General features: G+C 54.6%; 1 protein-coding gene across 1 annotated transcript in view; it reads left to right on the top strand.

Annotated features, from left to right (window-relative positions):
• Positions 1–3480: 3480 nt before the first annotated feature.
• NKAIN1 (sodium/potassium transporting ATPase interacting 1) overlaps positions 3481–16629 on the top strand; it is a gene marked incomplete at its 3' end in the record, with an annotated part of 40272 nt that continues 27123 nt past the window's right edge. Inside the window, exon 1 of the mRNA XM_084242254.1 lies at positions 3481–3656. Within this exon, the coding sequence (XP_084098380.1) occupies positions 3603–3656 (54 nt within the window). The 5' untranslated portion in view covers positions 3481–3602. The remainder of the gene's footprint in view (positions 3657–16629) is intronic.

The following is a 16629-nucleotide window of genomic DNA, read 5'->3' as shown; positions in this document are numbered from 1 at the left end:
TTAGCTATCTTATGAGTAAGCTTTCTCAGAAGCTTCAGTGTTTTAAAGATTCAGACCTCGTAAATGGCCTTAGTTTCAGACAAGGGAGGAAGGAAGGTCCCAACCCCATAAATTTCACTTCAGTAGCTCCTACAAAATCTTTCTCTGGGGCTGACCATGACTTTGCTGCTCACTCAGGAAGCATGGTATGTGCTGAATCATCTCTCATTTATTTCTAAATCCTGCTTCATTTTCCCCAGTCTTAACCTAGTCCAGCAGTTAGTCATCCCTCATGTTACTACTGTGAGCCCCTCCTGTTCACCTTTATCAGGTCGGCCAAAGATGTTTCTATCTTTGTTCTGCATTCAAATTACCTTCCCCCTTAGGACTCTGAGCTTCAGGTGGTAAAGAAGGCCTACGTACCCTGGGGCCCAGGCCAAGATGAGTTTTTATTCACCACACATCTGCTGAATCCTGACATGATCCAAGTCTTATGGGATATGGAGTAATTTATGACATGGTCACTGTCCTCATAGAGCTCACCGTCCACTTGAGGCAACACAAAATCAGAGAAGTGTAGTAAATCCCAAAGAAAACGCTAATGGAGGTGGCACAGACCTTAAAGCCCAAAGGAAGGCTAACTCCTCCAGGTCACAGAGTGTTGAGGAAGGTCCCCAGGAGGAAGTGACAGCTGAGCTGAGATTTGCAATATGAATAGGAGATCTCCAGACCAAGAATTTAGATGGGGACATGCATTCTAGAAAGGCAGAAAGAACAGCATGTGCAAAGCATGACAATGAGAGATGACCTGGTGTGCGTGTGTATTATCAGGGCAAGGCTTAGACTAAGAGGAAGGCCTCAGGGGCTAGGATTAGTTCTGCTGAGGTCAGACAGGCCATCTCTGGTCCCACAGGATAGACTTAAGAGTGAGTCAATCACATCATGGGACAGGGTGTGACAGGCATGGATATGATACGGCCAACAGCCTGGCAAGGGCTAGTCAGAGCTCCATGGAATCCACTGCTATTATAAGGATTAAATGAGATAATGTATGTCAAGTGGCTAGCTCACAGTAAGAGCTCCATAAATGGTAGCTGTTACTGTTATTATTCAATTGCATTGCTAGCATCATAGAGGGAACCGGCTCTCTCTGGACAAGGCCCTCAGGAGGATCTGTTCAAGAACTATTAACATCTGGGCTAAACCTTTGTAGGACTGGTTCTAATTCTTTTGTGGGAAATGGACTCTGGAGAATGTGAAATGAAAGCTGTGGACCCTCCCCAGAAAAAGGCACATCTGCTCCCATGAAGCTTTGCATATTATTTTAGAGACTTCACAGACTCCTAGAAGCCTGTCTAGTCATGGAACCTGGTTGGGCACAGCTGTTACTCACCGAGCATAGCTGAGGAAAGTTCCACTGTTATCTCAGTTTATTGCTACAAGTGAAACCTCAGCAGTGTACTATCAACTCTAGGAATAGCCTGTGTGTTTTAAAATACCAACTGGCATACTGAGGAGTGAGTGGAGGAGGGAGATCAATCAGGGAGAAGCCAGAGCTAATTTCATGGGCTTGTACCCTCTAGAGTCTTCTAGGGCCCTTCCTAGGCTTGGTTTAATACTCTGTGTTCTCATCTTGAAATTCTTTTATTTTTAATTTTATTTTTATTTATGCATATAAGAACTGGAGTGTAGGCCAGAGGTCCGGGTGAGGGGGGCTGTGGGGGAGAGGATTCACCAGAGACAGAGTGGGGAGTAGGACAGGTGATGTACTGAAATACACTGCTGAGGGGAGCAGTGGGCGAGACAGGAGAGGTCTGCTGCGCCATGTGGATCAACTCCCTGGCAGAGAATCGAACTCATGCTACAGTGGCTGACAATAGCTTGGTAGCGCTGAGACTTTAACCCCTGCACCACCAGGATCCGTATAAACAAGGCTCCTCACATTTTCATTTTGCACTGGGACCCTCAAATTATGTAGTCAGACCTAGGAGAAGGTAATGTATTTGAGTACTTACTATGTAAGCAGCATACAGGTGGCAAGGCTGAAACCCAGGCTTTTCAGATCCAGAACCATGGGTCTGAATCTCTATCCTATGGCCTTCTGAGTCAAGAGAGCGGGTGGGAGTGGAGAGGAAGGGACAGAACAAGGAGCATTCTGAACACTCCTGCTTTTCCTTGCAGCCTATTATTAAAGCTCGGCTTCGATGCCATACTCTCCAGGTGTTTCCCGGTCTCCAAACCTAAATGATGCCCCCATATTCTCTCTTTGTTGTCCTTTGAGGCCCTTATCAGAAGTTATAGTTATGTGTTATTTGTATGTTTTCTTATCTAATGACAGTCCCTCCCTAGACTGCTCTCTCCAGAGGGCGGAAACTGCTGGTTCAAGGCACAGTTGTCAGGTCAGAGGGGACAGAAAAGCCTGAAGGGTGACAGGACAGTCCCACCTGAGTGATGCTAATCACCAGGATGGATAAAGGAAGTGAGGAGTGGGGCAGGCATTAATAAGTGGATCTAGGATGTGTTGGGGAGTTGGCGGGAGGCAAGGGGGCAGCTTGGAGAAGGCAGTTTCCTGCTGGCGAGCCCTTTCCGCCTTCATCTCCTCGGCAGCCTGGTGAGTGGCTGGCCACCGGCCCCTGGGCACACCTCTGCCAACCCCCATCTCACCCGCATGGCTCTGGCAATGCTCGAGGGCTTCTGGAACAGGCCGCAGAGTCCTCTCTGGGCCCCAGGGCCCCCAGGGGTATGCAGTTCGGGCTCAGTGAGTCAAAAGGAAAGAAGGAAGAGCATGTGTTCAGGTACTCGGAGGGCGGCTGGGAAGAGCGACAGACTCCGGAGTGGAATAGAGGGTCAAGGCTGGCACCCTGGGCCCGAAGAGCCCGGGTGCCGGAGTGCTCCAGCGCCCTCCGGCGGCGCGGCACGGGCGGAGCGTTTCATTCCTGCAACTGCGCTTCCTCTTGGCCGCACCTCCGAAGCCGACATTGTTCTTCTTACTTTGTGAATATGGAAACTGAGGCGCAGAGCAGTGAGGCGATCTGCCCAAGGTCACACAGCGGAAGCGGTGGAGCCCGGCTTCACCCGGGGCGCTGCGCCCCCGAGCCTGAACTCTTCCCACTCCCCGCCGGGCTGCGCCCCTCCACGCCCTACCCCTTCTCCCCTCCCCTTGGCTCCCGCGGCTGCTCCGCCCCACCCCGCCTTGCCCTCCCCTCCCTCCCTCTCGGCGGTGGCGGAGCCACGTGGTGGGGCAAGGAAGCCGCGGCCGCCGAGCGCCCGGGCGGCCGCCCCAGCTGGGCAGTGCTGCGCCGCGCTGCGCGGAGCTCGGTGCCCGCGCCCCCCGCTCCCCGCGCGCCGCCCCGGGGCAGGAGGCGCGCCTGGCGGCCGGCCGGCCAGACAAAGGAGGCGCGGCGCGGCGGAGCCGGCGCGCGGGCGGACGGACCATGGACTCGGAGCGCGGGCGGCCGGCCCCGGCCCTGGGGACCCGGCGCTCCCGGGCCCGGCCCTAGGCGCCCGGCCCCGCTGCCCGGGGCGCCCCGCCGGGAGGACGCGGAGCCCGCGCGGTGCGGAGGAGGCGGCGGCCGCGGAGCTAGAGGGGCGCGGCGGAGGACGGCCCGCGCGGCCCCGGAGCCATGGGCAAGTGCAGCGGGCGCTGCACCCTGGTCGCCTTCTGCTGCCTGCAGCTGGTGAGCGCCGCGCGCGGGCCGCCCGCGCAGGGTGGGGCGCGGCGGGGCGGGTCCGGGCGCGGGGTGCGGTGTCTCCGGGTGTGGGTCTGGCGCGAGTGCCCCGCTGCGGGCTGGTCTGGAGTCACGGAGCGGACGGGCGGAGCCTGCTCCCGCCGGCCGGGCTGTCTCTTTGTGTGCGCTCCTCGCCGCCGAGCCCGGCGCTCCCGGTCCCCGAGCGCGTCCTGTGCGCGAGTCCCCCGCCCGCCCGCTGCCTGGGGCTCCGCGCGCCCGGCCGGCCTTGGAGGAGCAGCCTCCTGTCGGGGTGCGCTGTGGGACCGGGGCTCGCTGGGCCCGGGTCGCGCTCCCTGCCCTGTGTGTTCCTCCGGCCGCTCGCTGGCGTGGGTCTGGGTCCGCCTCCGCCCGCGCGGGTGAGCGGTGTGCTTCGCGCAAAGTCTCCGCGCCCGCGGTGCCTCCCTGGTGTGCCTCTAGCTCTCTGGCCATGTCTGGTTCGTGTTCAGTGTGCGCTGGGATCTTAGACTCTAGGAGCGGTTCACGCCTCCTTTGTGCTGTTTCTGCCTTCCTTCACCCTCGTGACCGGGCAGGCCTGCAAGGGAGCGCCTCCTCCCCGGAGAGGGTCGCCAGAACTAGCAGGTCCCGTCCGCCCCCGCCCCCCCGCCCCCCGCTTTGACTTGGCCCACTGTGACCATGGGCGCTCCACAGCCATCAGTTCCAGCAGAGCGTCGGGGGTGGGGTCGGGCACCTCCGCCCGGGCAGGCACCCGAGGAGTGGGGTGCTTGGGTGCCCTGGGGAGAATGGGAGAATTTGAAAGCTGTGCTTAATCTCAGGCTAGGCAACCTGGTTATTGTCTCAGGGAAGCCAGTGGTGTGAATTGGGGACTGAAGGGGACCAGCTCTGCCCTCCAGTCAGGCCCTGGCAGGTGGACTTGGGAGGGTAGTTAAAGATTCCCTGCGGGAGTTCCTGCCCACCCTAGAGTTGAGGCCCAAACTTCAAAACTAGGGGGCTGGAAGCTGTGCTGCTCCTGCCCGCAGAGGCATGTGGGGGCCTCCATGGCACATCTGGGTCTGAATGCGAGTTGGGGGGTGTCTGCACCTCAATGATCTGTACTCCATGATCTGAGTCACCTGCATCCATAGGCCCTCCTCCCTCATAGGTGGCCACCTTCGCAGAGTGGGGCCTTGGGGCTGGATATGGAGACTTCTTTATTCATCTTGCTTCCCTCCTCTTGCAACAACAACCCCAAACCTGCTATCTCCAGACCCGCCTCTTGGATGTGGTAGAAACAGCTGGGGCTCTGAAGATGGATGCCCCACTCCCAGCTGTGGGATGCCAGCCACATGACTTCCCCTCACCCGGCCACCTTGGGCTGCCTATCTGTAAATTGCTCATCCTTGAGGGCTGCAAAGGGGATTAATTAAGATCAGGTAGAATGGAAACTCCAGAAGGGCAGAGATTATCTGTTTTGTTCCTTGCTAAATCCCCAGCAGCTGGAACAGTGCCTGGCACTCCATTAATATTTGTAAAATAGATGAATGAATAGGTTGTTTGGCAACTCCTGGCTCCGTGGAAACCCTCTTCTTTATCTACTTGGAGAAACATAAGATGCCAAGAAATGAGGAAACTTTTCAGAGGACTTTTTTTTTTTTCTATGTTAATTTTTTAATTGAACCTACTGTAAAAAATGAAACTATCAAATAAATAATCAAACAGAGCAGAAGATAAAGGTAAGTTCTTTCTTCTCTCTGCCCAGCTCCACACCCCAAAGGTAGGCACTGTTAGTAGCTTGCCCCTTATTTCTCTTGATGATGATGATGATAATGGTCAGTGCCGGGGAACGCTGACCTGGTGTGAGGTCCCTTGCAAGTGCTTGCCCATGTATTAATTCACTTAATCCTCCTAATGATCCTAGAAAGCAGCTTGCCCAAATTTTTAGTTAGAAGCCAGGCTTTGAATCCAGGCAACTGACCAGCACCCTCTGTTGCCTTCTTGATTGTGAAGTGAGTCATTTTGGTCCTGATAAGTCAGGGGTCCCTTGGGAGGTATTTACTGCTCTAGAGAGAGATGCAGGTGGCAGAGGTAGTCCCCGTGCCTCCCCCTCACCCCCCCCTCCCATCACTCTCCCCAGCTCAGCTAAAGCCACCCTTCGGCCTGGAGGGTCTTTCCAGCACTAGGGAGTCGGGCTAGGCAGCATCAGGCTGGGATTCTGATTCTCCTTCATGTTGGCTGGTGACTTTGGGCAGCTTGTGAGAATTACATGCGATACTTCCAGAAGGGACTTGAAAATTGGTCTCTTGGCTCTGTTGTTCCCTTGTCTGTCTGGACTGATTGCGGTGTGGGTCCCTTCAGCTGTCACTAACCCCCAGGAGTCCCGGCCGCCTGGCAGCTTCCATAATGTGCTCCTGGATGCTGGAATTTACCAGCCTGACACCAGCTCAGGGAGAAAGGAGCCTCAGTTTTCTCATCCATTGGAAAGAGGCAGACAAGGAAGAGGCTGCTATAGATGCCTCAGCTGAAAACTTTAGAAGAGGAACTGTGTCCTTTTTCTTTTTTGTGTATGGGTTAATCATTATAATAAAAAAAAAAAGCCAGTCTTGCACACTCTCCTGTAGTTGGGATAGATTTGCTTTCGGAGAGGGGACAGGGTGTGAGAGTGGGAGGAGCAGGTGGGAAACTGTACCGCTGAGGTGGGCAAGTGGAGGGACAAGGGTCTGGACAGACCCAGGTACGAGTCCTGGCTCTGTCACTTCCTAGGTGAATTAGGTGAATTGCTTACCTTTTCTGAGTCCCAGCTTTGTCATCTATTAAAGAGAGCTAAATAGTTCCCAGTTCTTAGGCTCATTGTGAGGATGAAACAGAGGTAACAAATTCAGCACAGAGCGAACACTCAGTAAAGTCTATCTTTTTGTTGTTATTATCTTAAAGATGTATACCATGACACATCCGGGCACCTCCCTGGACTCTTGCTGTGTGGGAAGCAGTGGGGAGTTGGGGCTTGAGAGGCAGGATGCCAGGAATTCAAGCTCAACTCTGCCACAGACATCTTGTGAGCTTGGGCGAGACTGTCCCCCTTATCAAACCTTGGCTTTTCCATCTGTAAAATGGGAAGTATCCTTAGGGTCCAGCCAATTCTGGGACTTTCGGGTAGAATCTGGACTGGCCTAGAGATTTCAGCATCTCTGGTCTGGTTCCATTCTGCAGACTGTCATAGGCCTCTTGCTTTCTCGCTTTCTACATGCTGTGTCGTCTTGACATCGCTAATGCTGTTCACTCTATAATTTTTATGTGTTTCCGTTTCCCTCTCCTGTCCAAACCCTGCCCTTCTTACTTGGTCCACCTCCTTCCTGAAACCTAACAGGCCACTCTCTTCTTCCTGTAAGAGGATGAACCGGGGAGATTTGCCCAAGGGAGTCATTATCAATTTCTTCATCATCATTGTTATCACTCCCATTTCTGGAGTCCTGTGCTAAGCACTTATATGCATTACCTCATTTAACCAAATGAGCTTACATATGTAAAGTGCTTGGCAAAGTGCCTGGTACATGTTAAACGATCTATAAACGTTAGCTCTTCTGCCTTTTTTATCCTTCCTGGTGTTCTCCCATGTATTGGGATAGGGGTTTTATTATCCCTTTTTTCAGATGCAGAGATTGAGGCCCAGAAAGGTGGTGTCTTGCCCACGCTCGCAAAGTCAGTCAGTGGCAACCAGGACGCACACCCTCCTCTGCCTTCAGAGCCGCCCCCTGCGCGGTGCCACTCTGCTGCTCTTGCCTAAGCAGCGCTGACTTCAGACAGTCCTCTTTACTGAGATTCCGTTTTCTCATCTGAAAACGAAAGTGATGTTGCAGTCGGATTGTGCACAGTGCTCGGTGAACCCCCTGTACCACCTACACTACGGTCAGCTGCTGCTGTGCCAGCTGCGTGACCTTGGGCACTGGCTTTTGCTCCACTGGGCCCTCCTTTCTTTGCTATCCAGAGAGTTAGCCCTACCTGCAGATAAAAGGGCTGACTCAAATGTCACACACATAGTAGGTACTCAGAAAAACGTTGATTGCCTTCTTTTCCTTTCTGGAAAGTGCTTTTGTTTTCTGGAAGGTGGTGGGTGAGGGGGGAAATATGTAGCTTCCTGCTGAGCTGCGAGTAATGGTGTGAAACATGGTCAACCTGATTGATGTCGTTATTAGTGATAGTGATGGTGAAGGCTGGGGGATATGGGCTCCTGCGGGGCCTGTGCTCTCAAGCAGCTGCAGCTGCAGGCTCATAGCCTCCTGGGGAGGGTCTGGCTCTGCTCTGGGTGCTTCAGGTTCTTGGGCCTGGCTTCAGAGTCACAAGCACAATATTGGCCAGCCACTGACTCCTTTGGACATGGTGGGGGATGGCGTGGTCAACTCCTTTTGCAGATGGACAGACTGAGGTTAAACAGCCTGCAAGGCTCTCATGGGGTGAGCAGAGAAAGGTGGAATGGAGAAAGGGGCCTCCAGGAAGCTGTGAGGGGGGTGGTTCTGCTCCTTTGCATGGCAGGGGGGTGCTTTAACATCAGTGCCCCATCAAAGGCAGCTGCTCTAAGATCTGGCACAGCACTTAGGAGCCTTACCTTTGAGATCAGACATTGCTGTTTTGCTTTGCAACTTCCATAAAAGTCTCTTGCCCTCTCTGAGCCTGTGTTTCTCTCCTATAAAGTAGTCAGAACAACAACTTTTATCCTGTGGCACTTTGGGGCACTTCATGAGATGGTGTCCCGTAGGGCAAGCTGTTATTTGCCCTGAGACTTGGACAAATAGTTTCAACCCTTATCTCTGCCTGGATTCAAGATTTTAGCTTGGATGGTGGACATAGGCCTCCTAGTAACTCTTTGAGATAGGGATTTACTTACACCCATTTACTGGTGATGGCAGAGTGGGTCTCAGAAGGATGAAGTGATTTGAAGTCAAGGAAACCGAAGATACAGTCTAGGCCTCAGATGATGATCATAAGGAAAGGATTTGAGAATGATGATAAAATCTGGCCAACATGGTCAGCTGTCATCCCTGTAGTCGCTTCTCTCTAGATTCATGGAGAAATGGGTGATGGGAGAGCAGGCTGAGACCAGACAGGTGTGTTGGAAAGTTTGTTCAAAAATTACAAATAATAAATAAAAGTTTGTTCAGGACATGGGGTGCAGAGTTATGGGCGTGGGGCTGGCTTTGGTCCAGGGGAGCCCAATCCAAGCCCTTGACCTGGAAATGGAGAAGGATGGTGATTCTGAGGCTGAGGGAGAGCCCTGAGCAGGGAGACAGGCAACCTGAATCACATGACTGCCTGTGGCAGAGTCTTCCAGAAGCTGCTATTTGCTGTGACTTTAATGGGTTGCCCTGGCCTACGGCCTCTGCCTCACAAAGCAGCTGGCAAATCCAGAGATAGGGAGGTTGACTGCCAAGAGCTTGGGCTTTGGGGTCAGCCTGGGGGTTGAGTTTCATCTCAGAATCTTTGCAGCTGGGTGACCTTGAGGATACACTTAACCTCTCTGAGCTTTCACCTACACTTCTGTAAATCAGGATAATAATCATCGGCCTCAGAGCAGAGAGGTGTCCTTTGAGATAAAATATGCAGAGCAGGAACTCAGGAAGGTTGTGTTCTCAAAGACCCTGGAAATGAGACAGCAGGTTCTGGGAATCTGGATGCTGCTGGTAGGAAATGGGACACACCCTTTCATACCCAGTGGGCGCCCCGGTAGAACAGGGCTTGGCCTTGGCCTTTGCCGTACTGGGTCTTTTTTTTTTTTTTTAAAGATTTATTTGTTTATTTATCTATCTATTTATTTATCTACTTATCTATTTGTTTATTTATTTATACAAGCACTGGGTACAGTCAGAAGCGGGGGAGGGTGAGAGAATTCACCAGAGCCAGAGCGGGGAGCAGAGCAGGCAGAAGGACCGAAGTACACTGCTGAGGGGAGCAGCGGGCGGCAGGAGAGGTCTGCGCGCCATGCGGGACCCTCCTCTGGTGGCCGGGGAGCAGCCGGGGATCGAACCGGCGCTGCAGAGGCTGCGGGCAGCTTCGCAACCCAGCGCTCAACCGCTGCGCCACCGGGGAGGCCCCTTACTGGGTCTTGATCTTCTCTTTAAGTTGGGATAATAGCTCCCACCTCGTGGAACTAGAGACCTGAGATAATGCAGGGACAGTTCTGGACACAGAGCCCAGTGCTCACTCAGAGGCAATCAGAGGGCAATGTTTGACCCTCTCCGCCCCTCTCTGTCAAGGTTGGACTCATCAGGGGCCCCCCTGGTGGTACAAAGGGTTAAGACGCAGCACTATGAAGCTATCCACAGCCACTGCAGCATGAGTTCGATCCCTGGCCTGGGAGGTGACCCACCTGGTGCAGCAGACCTCTCCTGTCTCACCCGCTGCTCCCCTCAGCAGTGTTTTCAGTAGATCTGCCTGTTCTGCTCCCCACTCTGTCTCTGGTGAATCCTCTCACTCCCCGCATCTCTGGCCTGCACCCCAGCTCTTGTATGCATAAATAAATCTTTAAAAAAAAAAAAAAAAGATTGGACTTATCATCTCAAAAGATCCCTCAGCCTCTGGGTCCTCAGGGAGTTCACCTTCCCCGGTGGAGGTCAGAGCTGCTGCCATAGCGGACCACGTTGCCCCAGGTAGCAGTGATTGATGGGGGTACCAGGCTCTGGGGAGGGGAGGACTCCACCTCCGGCCCCCATGCAAGGCTTTAAGCCTGCATGTCCGGTTGTCAGGGACTCGGATGACCTCTTCTTTCTTCTGTCTGTTTTGTATGAATGTCCCTAGTGTCCCCATCCCAAACACCCAGATGATATATTTGGTTGTAAAATCAAGTCTCAGACTGTAGAATTGGGAAGTGTTCAGTCATCGCTCCCCCCCACCCCCCAGCTCCCAGGTGAGCTTCCTGAGCTCCAGAAAGACTACTGTGGGTTCAGAAAGTAAGAATTGCCACCAGCTAACTCTCTTTGCCCAGAGTTACATTCACCAAATATTAGGAAGCACCCGGAAAGTGCCGGACACGATTCTAGGTCCTGAGTCACCTTGGGGTACAAAATAGGCCCTCAGCTGCAAGTCAGAATCCCAGAGTTCTGGTGTCACTTGCTGTGCAACCTGAGCTGACTCTGGGCCTCATTTTCTCCCATCCAAAACGTGTGTGTGTGAGTGTGTGTGTGTGTGTGTACTGACAATCGGGCGGTGGTGAGTCCCTGTCCCCAGCATTAATGAGGAATGTCTATGTAGGTTGGGTGCCCACTTGAGTGCATGGTGGCTATAGGGACCTAGCCTCTGGGTACTGTGTGCTAGTTCCAGGTCCTAACCAGACAGCCAGTAGTACAAAATGAGATCTGTTATGAGGAGTAGAAATTGTGGACATTTCTTTTTTTCCTTCATTTTTTTAAAGCTTTATGCATACAAGAACTGGGGTACAGGCCAGAAGTTTGGGGGGTGAGAGGATTCACCAGAGACAGAGAGGGGAACAGAACAAGTGAGACAGGAGAGGTCTGCTGTGCCATGTGGGTAGCTCCCTGGCCAGGGATCAAACTCGTGCTGCAGAGGCTGCAGATAGCTTTATAGGCTGTGTCTTAACCCCTTGCGCCACCAGGGAGGCCCAACTGTAGACATTTTTGTGCGATAACTATGCCCCTTTGCCTTAAACACACTCCTTACCTCCAACCCCCATCCCAAGTCACAGAGTGTGACTGAGCCCTGGCACAGGAAGTGGGGAAAACGGGAGCCTAGTCTGTAGGCACTGCACCCCCATGTGTCCACTCCGGCTACCCCTTCCCCTAGAAGCCAGGCAACCCTGGGATTTCCTAGTTAGGAATGACTCCTAAGCCTCTTTTTTTTTGGTGGGGGGGAGTAAGTTCTGCAGCCCCAGCCTGAACCATAGATGTGGGTTTTCAATTACACAATTAAATGCACAATTAGGCATAATTACCAGTGCTCAGAGCCCGAGACTGCTCATAATAGGCGTGTAATCTACTGCAGCCTCTGTTTATACTACTCGGCGCGCTCCCTAATGATGCCAGGATGCCTTCACACTGCACCGTTGCCATGGAGATGAGCCCGCCACCACCACGCAGGGCTGACAAATGGTGTTCTGTCCGGGCCCCGGGGTTGTTTCTGAGGCCTCTGCAGCCAGGAGTAGGTGGCCGTCCAGGTGGGCCAGGAAGGCAGGTCAACCCTCCCTGCCCTCTGACACCCTACTGGTTCAAGCGTCCATGGAGACCTGGGGGAGGACAGGGGAGGGCAACTTCAGCCCCCTTCCTGGCCAACCCCACCCTGCTGTCCCTGTCCTCAAGTCTTGAACAGGATGGCCCAGGTGCTGGGAAAGATCCATTCAAGTGGATGTCTAGACAAGGGACCTTGCCTGCCACTGGCTCCCCATAGGCTGGCTGTGCCCTGAGCTGGCTCTGTGACCTTGGACGAGTCCTTGCTCTTTCCCCGTATGTGAAGGGAGCCGCAGGGTCACTGCAGGTGGCATAGCTTAATAGAGAAGGTTTGCTGAGTGCTTTTGCTTTACTGGAGTAATCACCCCCACTACACCCTGTCACAGAGGGATGTCCCCATTTTGCAGGAGCAGAATTTAAGGCTACAGTGGTTCCATCAGGGGCATTGCTGGGGTGCAAACGTAGGCAGTGTGACTCCAGGCCCCCAGTCTTAACCTCTAACATGTGGCTTCACATATGCCATCTCGTGTCCCCCAGAATCCCCCTCACTGGAGCTGAGCGGTGGACAGTTCTTATCCCCATCTCCTAGATGAGGGTTCTGAGGCTCAGAGAGCTGAAGTCCCTTACCCAGAGTCACACAGCGTGATGCGGCAGAGCAGGGGCTAGCTGATACCAGAGCCAGAATTCCCAACTTTGACTTCTTAGGGGAACTGATGGAAGGGTCAAAAGACTTCCTCCAATAAGCACATGCCAAGGATCCCCTTGTCTCCACTTGGCTTCTGCCCAGCTGCTGAGGCAGTGAGTCCCAGGATCCCTCGGACCCAGCACTTTGCTTTGACCTTGAAGGAAACCAGTCCATTCTTCCTCCATCTGCCCACTCTGCCTTGGCCACTGGGAGCAGGGCCTGTTTTTATGCTTCTTTCTTTCCTCATCTTTCTGTAAATTCAGCACATAATTATAGACACCTGCTAGGTGCCAGCCCTTGGGGACCAGATGGATCAGACAGACAGAAGAAGCAAGGCTGGCACTCCGAGGCTTCAGAGCCAGATGGGCCTGGACTCACATCTTGCCACGTGATGCAGGGTGTGGGGCCAGTGCTTGCCCTCTCTTGTCTTAGCGGCTTCATTTGTAGTTCAGGTACTGGCCTGTGCCTTGCAGCATGGTTGACAATATTAGCATTAACTACTGCCACTTACCAAATGCTTGCTACGCGCGGACACTTGGCTAAGGCCATTACATGCCCCGCTGAAGGTTCGTGACGCCAAGTCTGTCATTCCCGTTCAGCAGATGAAGTGACTGAGGCGCAAGCGGCTCCAGGGCGGGCCTTGCGCGCGGGGCCTCAAAGCTGGTGAGTGGCAGAGCAGGTCAAGTCCGGAGCCCCTGCTCTTCCCCACCTGCTCTCCCTCCAGCATGGAGATGTGGGTGAGCTTCCTGCCACTTGGCCCTGAACATTTGGTGGGTTCTTCAGGAACGAGGCATCTGGAAGAAAGGGCAACCTGAAGCCACAGAGCCCTCAGCTCAGCCCAGGAGGATTCCGCACCCCCCACCCACCCCCCACCCCGCCAACACCCTCAAGTGTGGGTTTTCTAAGGAGGCTGTGGGACAGCCCCTTCACCTGCACACTCTACCGCCGGGGAAGCTAGGATTTGCCCAGGACAACAAAGCAAGTCAGGGCAGAGTTGGGACTGGGACCCAAAGCCGATTTAGGACACCACTGGTCGTAACCTTCCTTTCAACACCTCCCCCTCCCCCAGCACACAGACCTTTGGAGAGACGTTGGGGCTGTGGATGTGTTTACGTGTGTGAATTCAAAACTGCACACAGCTGCACGCCCAAGCATTTGTGGGGCAGTCGCTGGCACGTAGAGATTTGTGGATCAATAAACATCCCTTCCCGCTTCCTCCCTCTTCATTTATTCATGAACTCTGAACTCCTTGGCTCCAGAGAAACTGCCTGGAAGAAAGCAATTAGAGCATAATTAGAACCACTCCTATTATCAGCTCTCAGCGGGAGGGAAAGTGGGGGCTGCCAGGGTGTGGGGGTGGCCCCGGGAGTTCCCCATAGCCCCCCACTCCTGCAGCTGCCCTTTCAGCTCCTGCTCATCCCATGGAGCCTCCCTGGAGTCCTGGGCACAGATCCTCCATGGGCAGGGAACAAGGACCTCATCCCTGGAGGCGTTCATGCGCTTGATAAGGCTGGGAAGGAGCGCTTTCTGCCTTGCATACTAAGTCAGGGGAGATGATTTCCAAGTCCCTTCCATGCTGAGCTTCTTGGGTGCTCCCTGCCAGGGACTGGGCCAGGCACTCAGGAAAATGAAGCCCAACATGGCTCCTGCTTTCTAGAAAACATTCCTGTATCAGCTGGTAGTGAATGAAGATTGCAAAGACAATAGGAAATGTAAATTACCTGGAGGAAGCAATTTACCAGGCTGGGCTCCGTTCATTGCCAGATGATTAATAGTAATAACAGTCCCAGCTGGCAATGTTTAGGGAGTATTTCTGACCCCAGAGCCACTATTGTTCCCTACCACATGTCCCACCAGTGGAGAGGCCACGCAGGAGTGGGTGGGCATCCTCCCTAAGGGACAGGAAGACTAGCTGCAGGGAGGTGCCAGGCCCCACGCTTCTCACTTCGATGCATTTCCTCACTGTATCTTGCGGGAATCCTAGAGGTAGGTACTGATGTTGTCTCCTGTGTGCAAGTAAGGAAACTGAGGCTTGAAAAGTGCCAAAGCCTGCCCAAGAGAACCCAGAGTTGGAGCAGGTACCACACCCTGAAACCTCCTACTTTGCGCTTTGCCAGGTTTGAGGGCGCGGCTTGCTCTCCCCTCACCCTCAAGCTAGGTCTGAGTTGTTCTGAGCTTCCTTGAAAAGCTGTTCCCTGTGTTCCACATCTCATGTTCCACCTTCTCACCTCCTGTGCCAATTGAGAGGGGGCAGGAGAGCCCTTCCCTGCTCTGGGTCACTGCTCCTAAACCAGCTGTGGCAGAGGAAGGAGCGCCTGGCGGCCGAGGGTCAGCCCTCTTGAGAAGGTCACCATGGATACAGAAGCCCAGCTGTCGCCAAGGAGACAGCCCCCAGCCCTTAGCCGGTGGCCAGGAGGGTGTGGCTTCTTTGGGAGGAAACTGCCACCTGGGGCCCAAATGGACTTAGAAGAGCCCGATGAGTTGGAGGTGGTCAGGGGAGGACTTAGATCTGGGGGATCCGTGGGACTCCTTCATGGGAATGGGGGTGGGGACGTGGGGACAGCCAGCCGCCTTCCTTTACTCTGTCTCACCTGAGGGGAGGTTGCCATGATAACCAGCCCCCCTTTCTTGACCCTCTTTCGGCCCCGCCCTTCCCCCCCCCCCAGGGACAGGTGGTTGCCCTAGCAACAGGCTCTGCCCAGCCTGGCTCCCTTTCCCTCTCACAGGTGAAGCTAGATTGTTCTGGCGCACACAGCTGTCCAGCTGGGGGGCAGGGGGTCCACATGGGACCACATTTTAGTGGGGACCTTTCAGGAGCCCCTCACCAGTCTGCTGCAGTGATGGGATGAAGCTCAGCTCTCCCCGCTCCATTTACAGCCCGAGCAGGGCCCCTCACCACCTTCAGGAGGCAGCCGGGTGAGGTGCTTCCAAACTTCAGCGTGCATCCCCATCACCTGGCGGACTCGTTGAAAGACAAACTTCTGGGTCACCCCCAGACAGGGGCCTGTGAATGTGCTTTTCTCATAAGTTCTAACCTGCTGCCACTGCTGTTCCAGGGACCACACGTTGGGGATATTGGTCTAGGGAGTGGGACCCCGGGCTGCCCAGCGGCTCACCCTGACCCTCACCACTGGCAGGCTCCGAACCCCCGGCCACCGTGATGGGGACCCACCAGCTGCACCTCACACCTCACTGTCATGCATGTGCCGTTCCTGCCTCTGGAAGTCCTTCCCCGCCTCCACCCGCTTAAGGCCAGCCAACCCCTCCTTCCCTCTTCGGATCCACTCGGCGCCGCGCCCCTGCCGCAGTGACACCTTCCTCTGGGCTCGGGCAGTACCTGGTCCCATCGCAGCTGGCACCTCGCTGTTGTAATCTGTTCCTATTTCCACATCAAATCCCTCATGAACTCTGTGAGGCCTGGCAAGCCGCCCAACCCTCAGAGCCTGGCACCGAGTCCGGCCCTCAGAAGGAGCGGGCGGTGCTTGAACGAACCCCACGAGCAGATGGGAAGCCCGTGTGAATAATCCCCAGCTTCCGCGCTGGCTCTGCCTGCCAGCTATCCACGGGTGCTCGCTCTGAACCAGGTGCCGTGCTGGGGACTCACGGGGTGGCCGGAGCTCTGTCCGCGCGGGTGCGGATGTTTTCATGGACCAAGTTGGGAAATGACCTACCCTGTCCAGGACGCAGTGGTGGAGGACCCCAGTGCTGGGAGCTGCTTAGGGATGTGATCTCTGCAGAACTGAGTGGTCTGCAAACAGGACACGAACCTCTTTGCAGGCCTTACTGCATTGCTCCCCACCGCAGCCGACCAGCAGAGACTGTCGCCCCTGTTTTACAGATGAGCAGATGGGCCCCAAGCGGGGGCTAGCTGGGTCACGCTCAGCAGGCACATGTAGACCTGGCACTTGCCTGGAGTTCCTGATGCTAACCGCCAAGCTGTCTGCACCCCCAAGGCTGCCCCTGGAGTTCGGACACCTCTGTGACCTGAGATGCTCCTTTGGGAGCATGTTGCACACGACAGGCCCGAGTCTCCTGTCCCATTGGTCCAGACACTTTCAGGACCTGCCAGGCTTCCGTGCATAGTGTGTGTGGCGGGTGTGTGCACCTCCAGACCCAAGGACAAAGGCCAGCG

Source organism: Talpa europaea (assembly GCF_964194135.1).
Source record: "Talpa europaea genome assembly, chromosome: 9".
Lineage (NCBI taxonomy): Eukaryota > Metazoa > Chordata > Mammalia > Eulipotyphla > Talpidae > Talpa > Talpa europaea.
The sequence above is the reverse complement of the archived record's forward strand: the minus strand, read 5'-3'. Positions and strand labels throughout refer to the sequence as shown.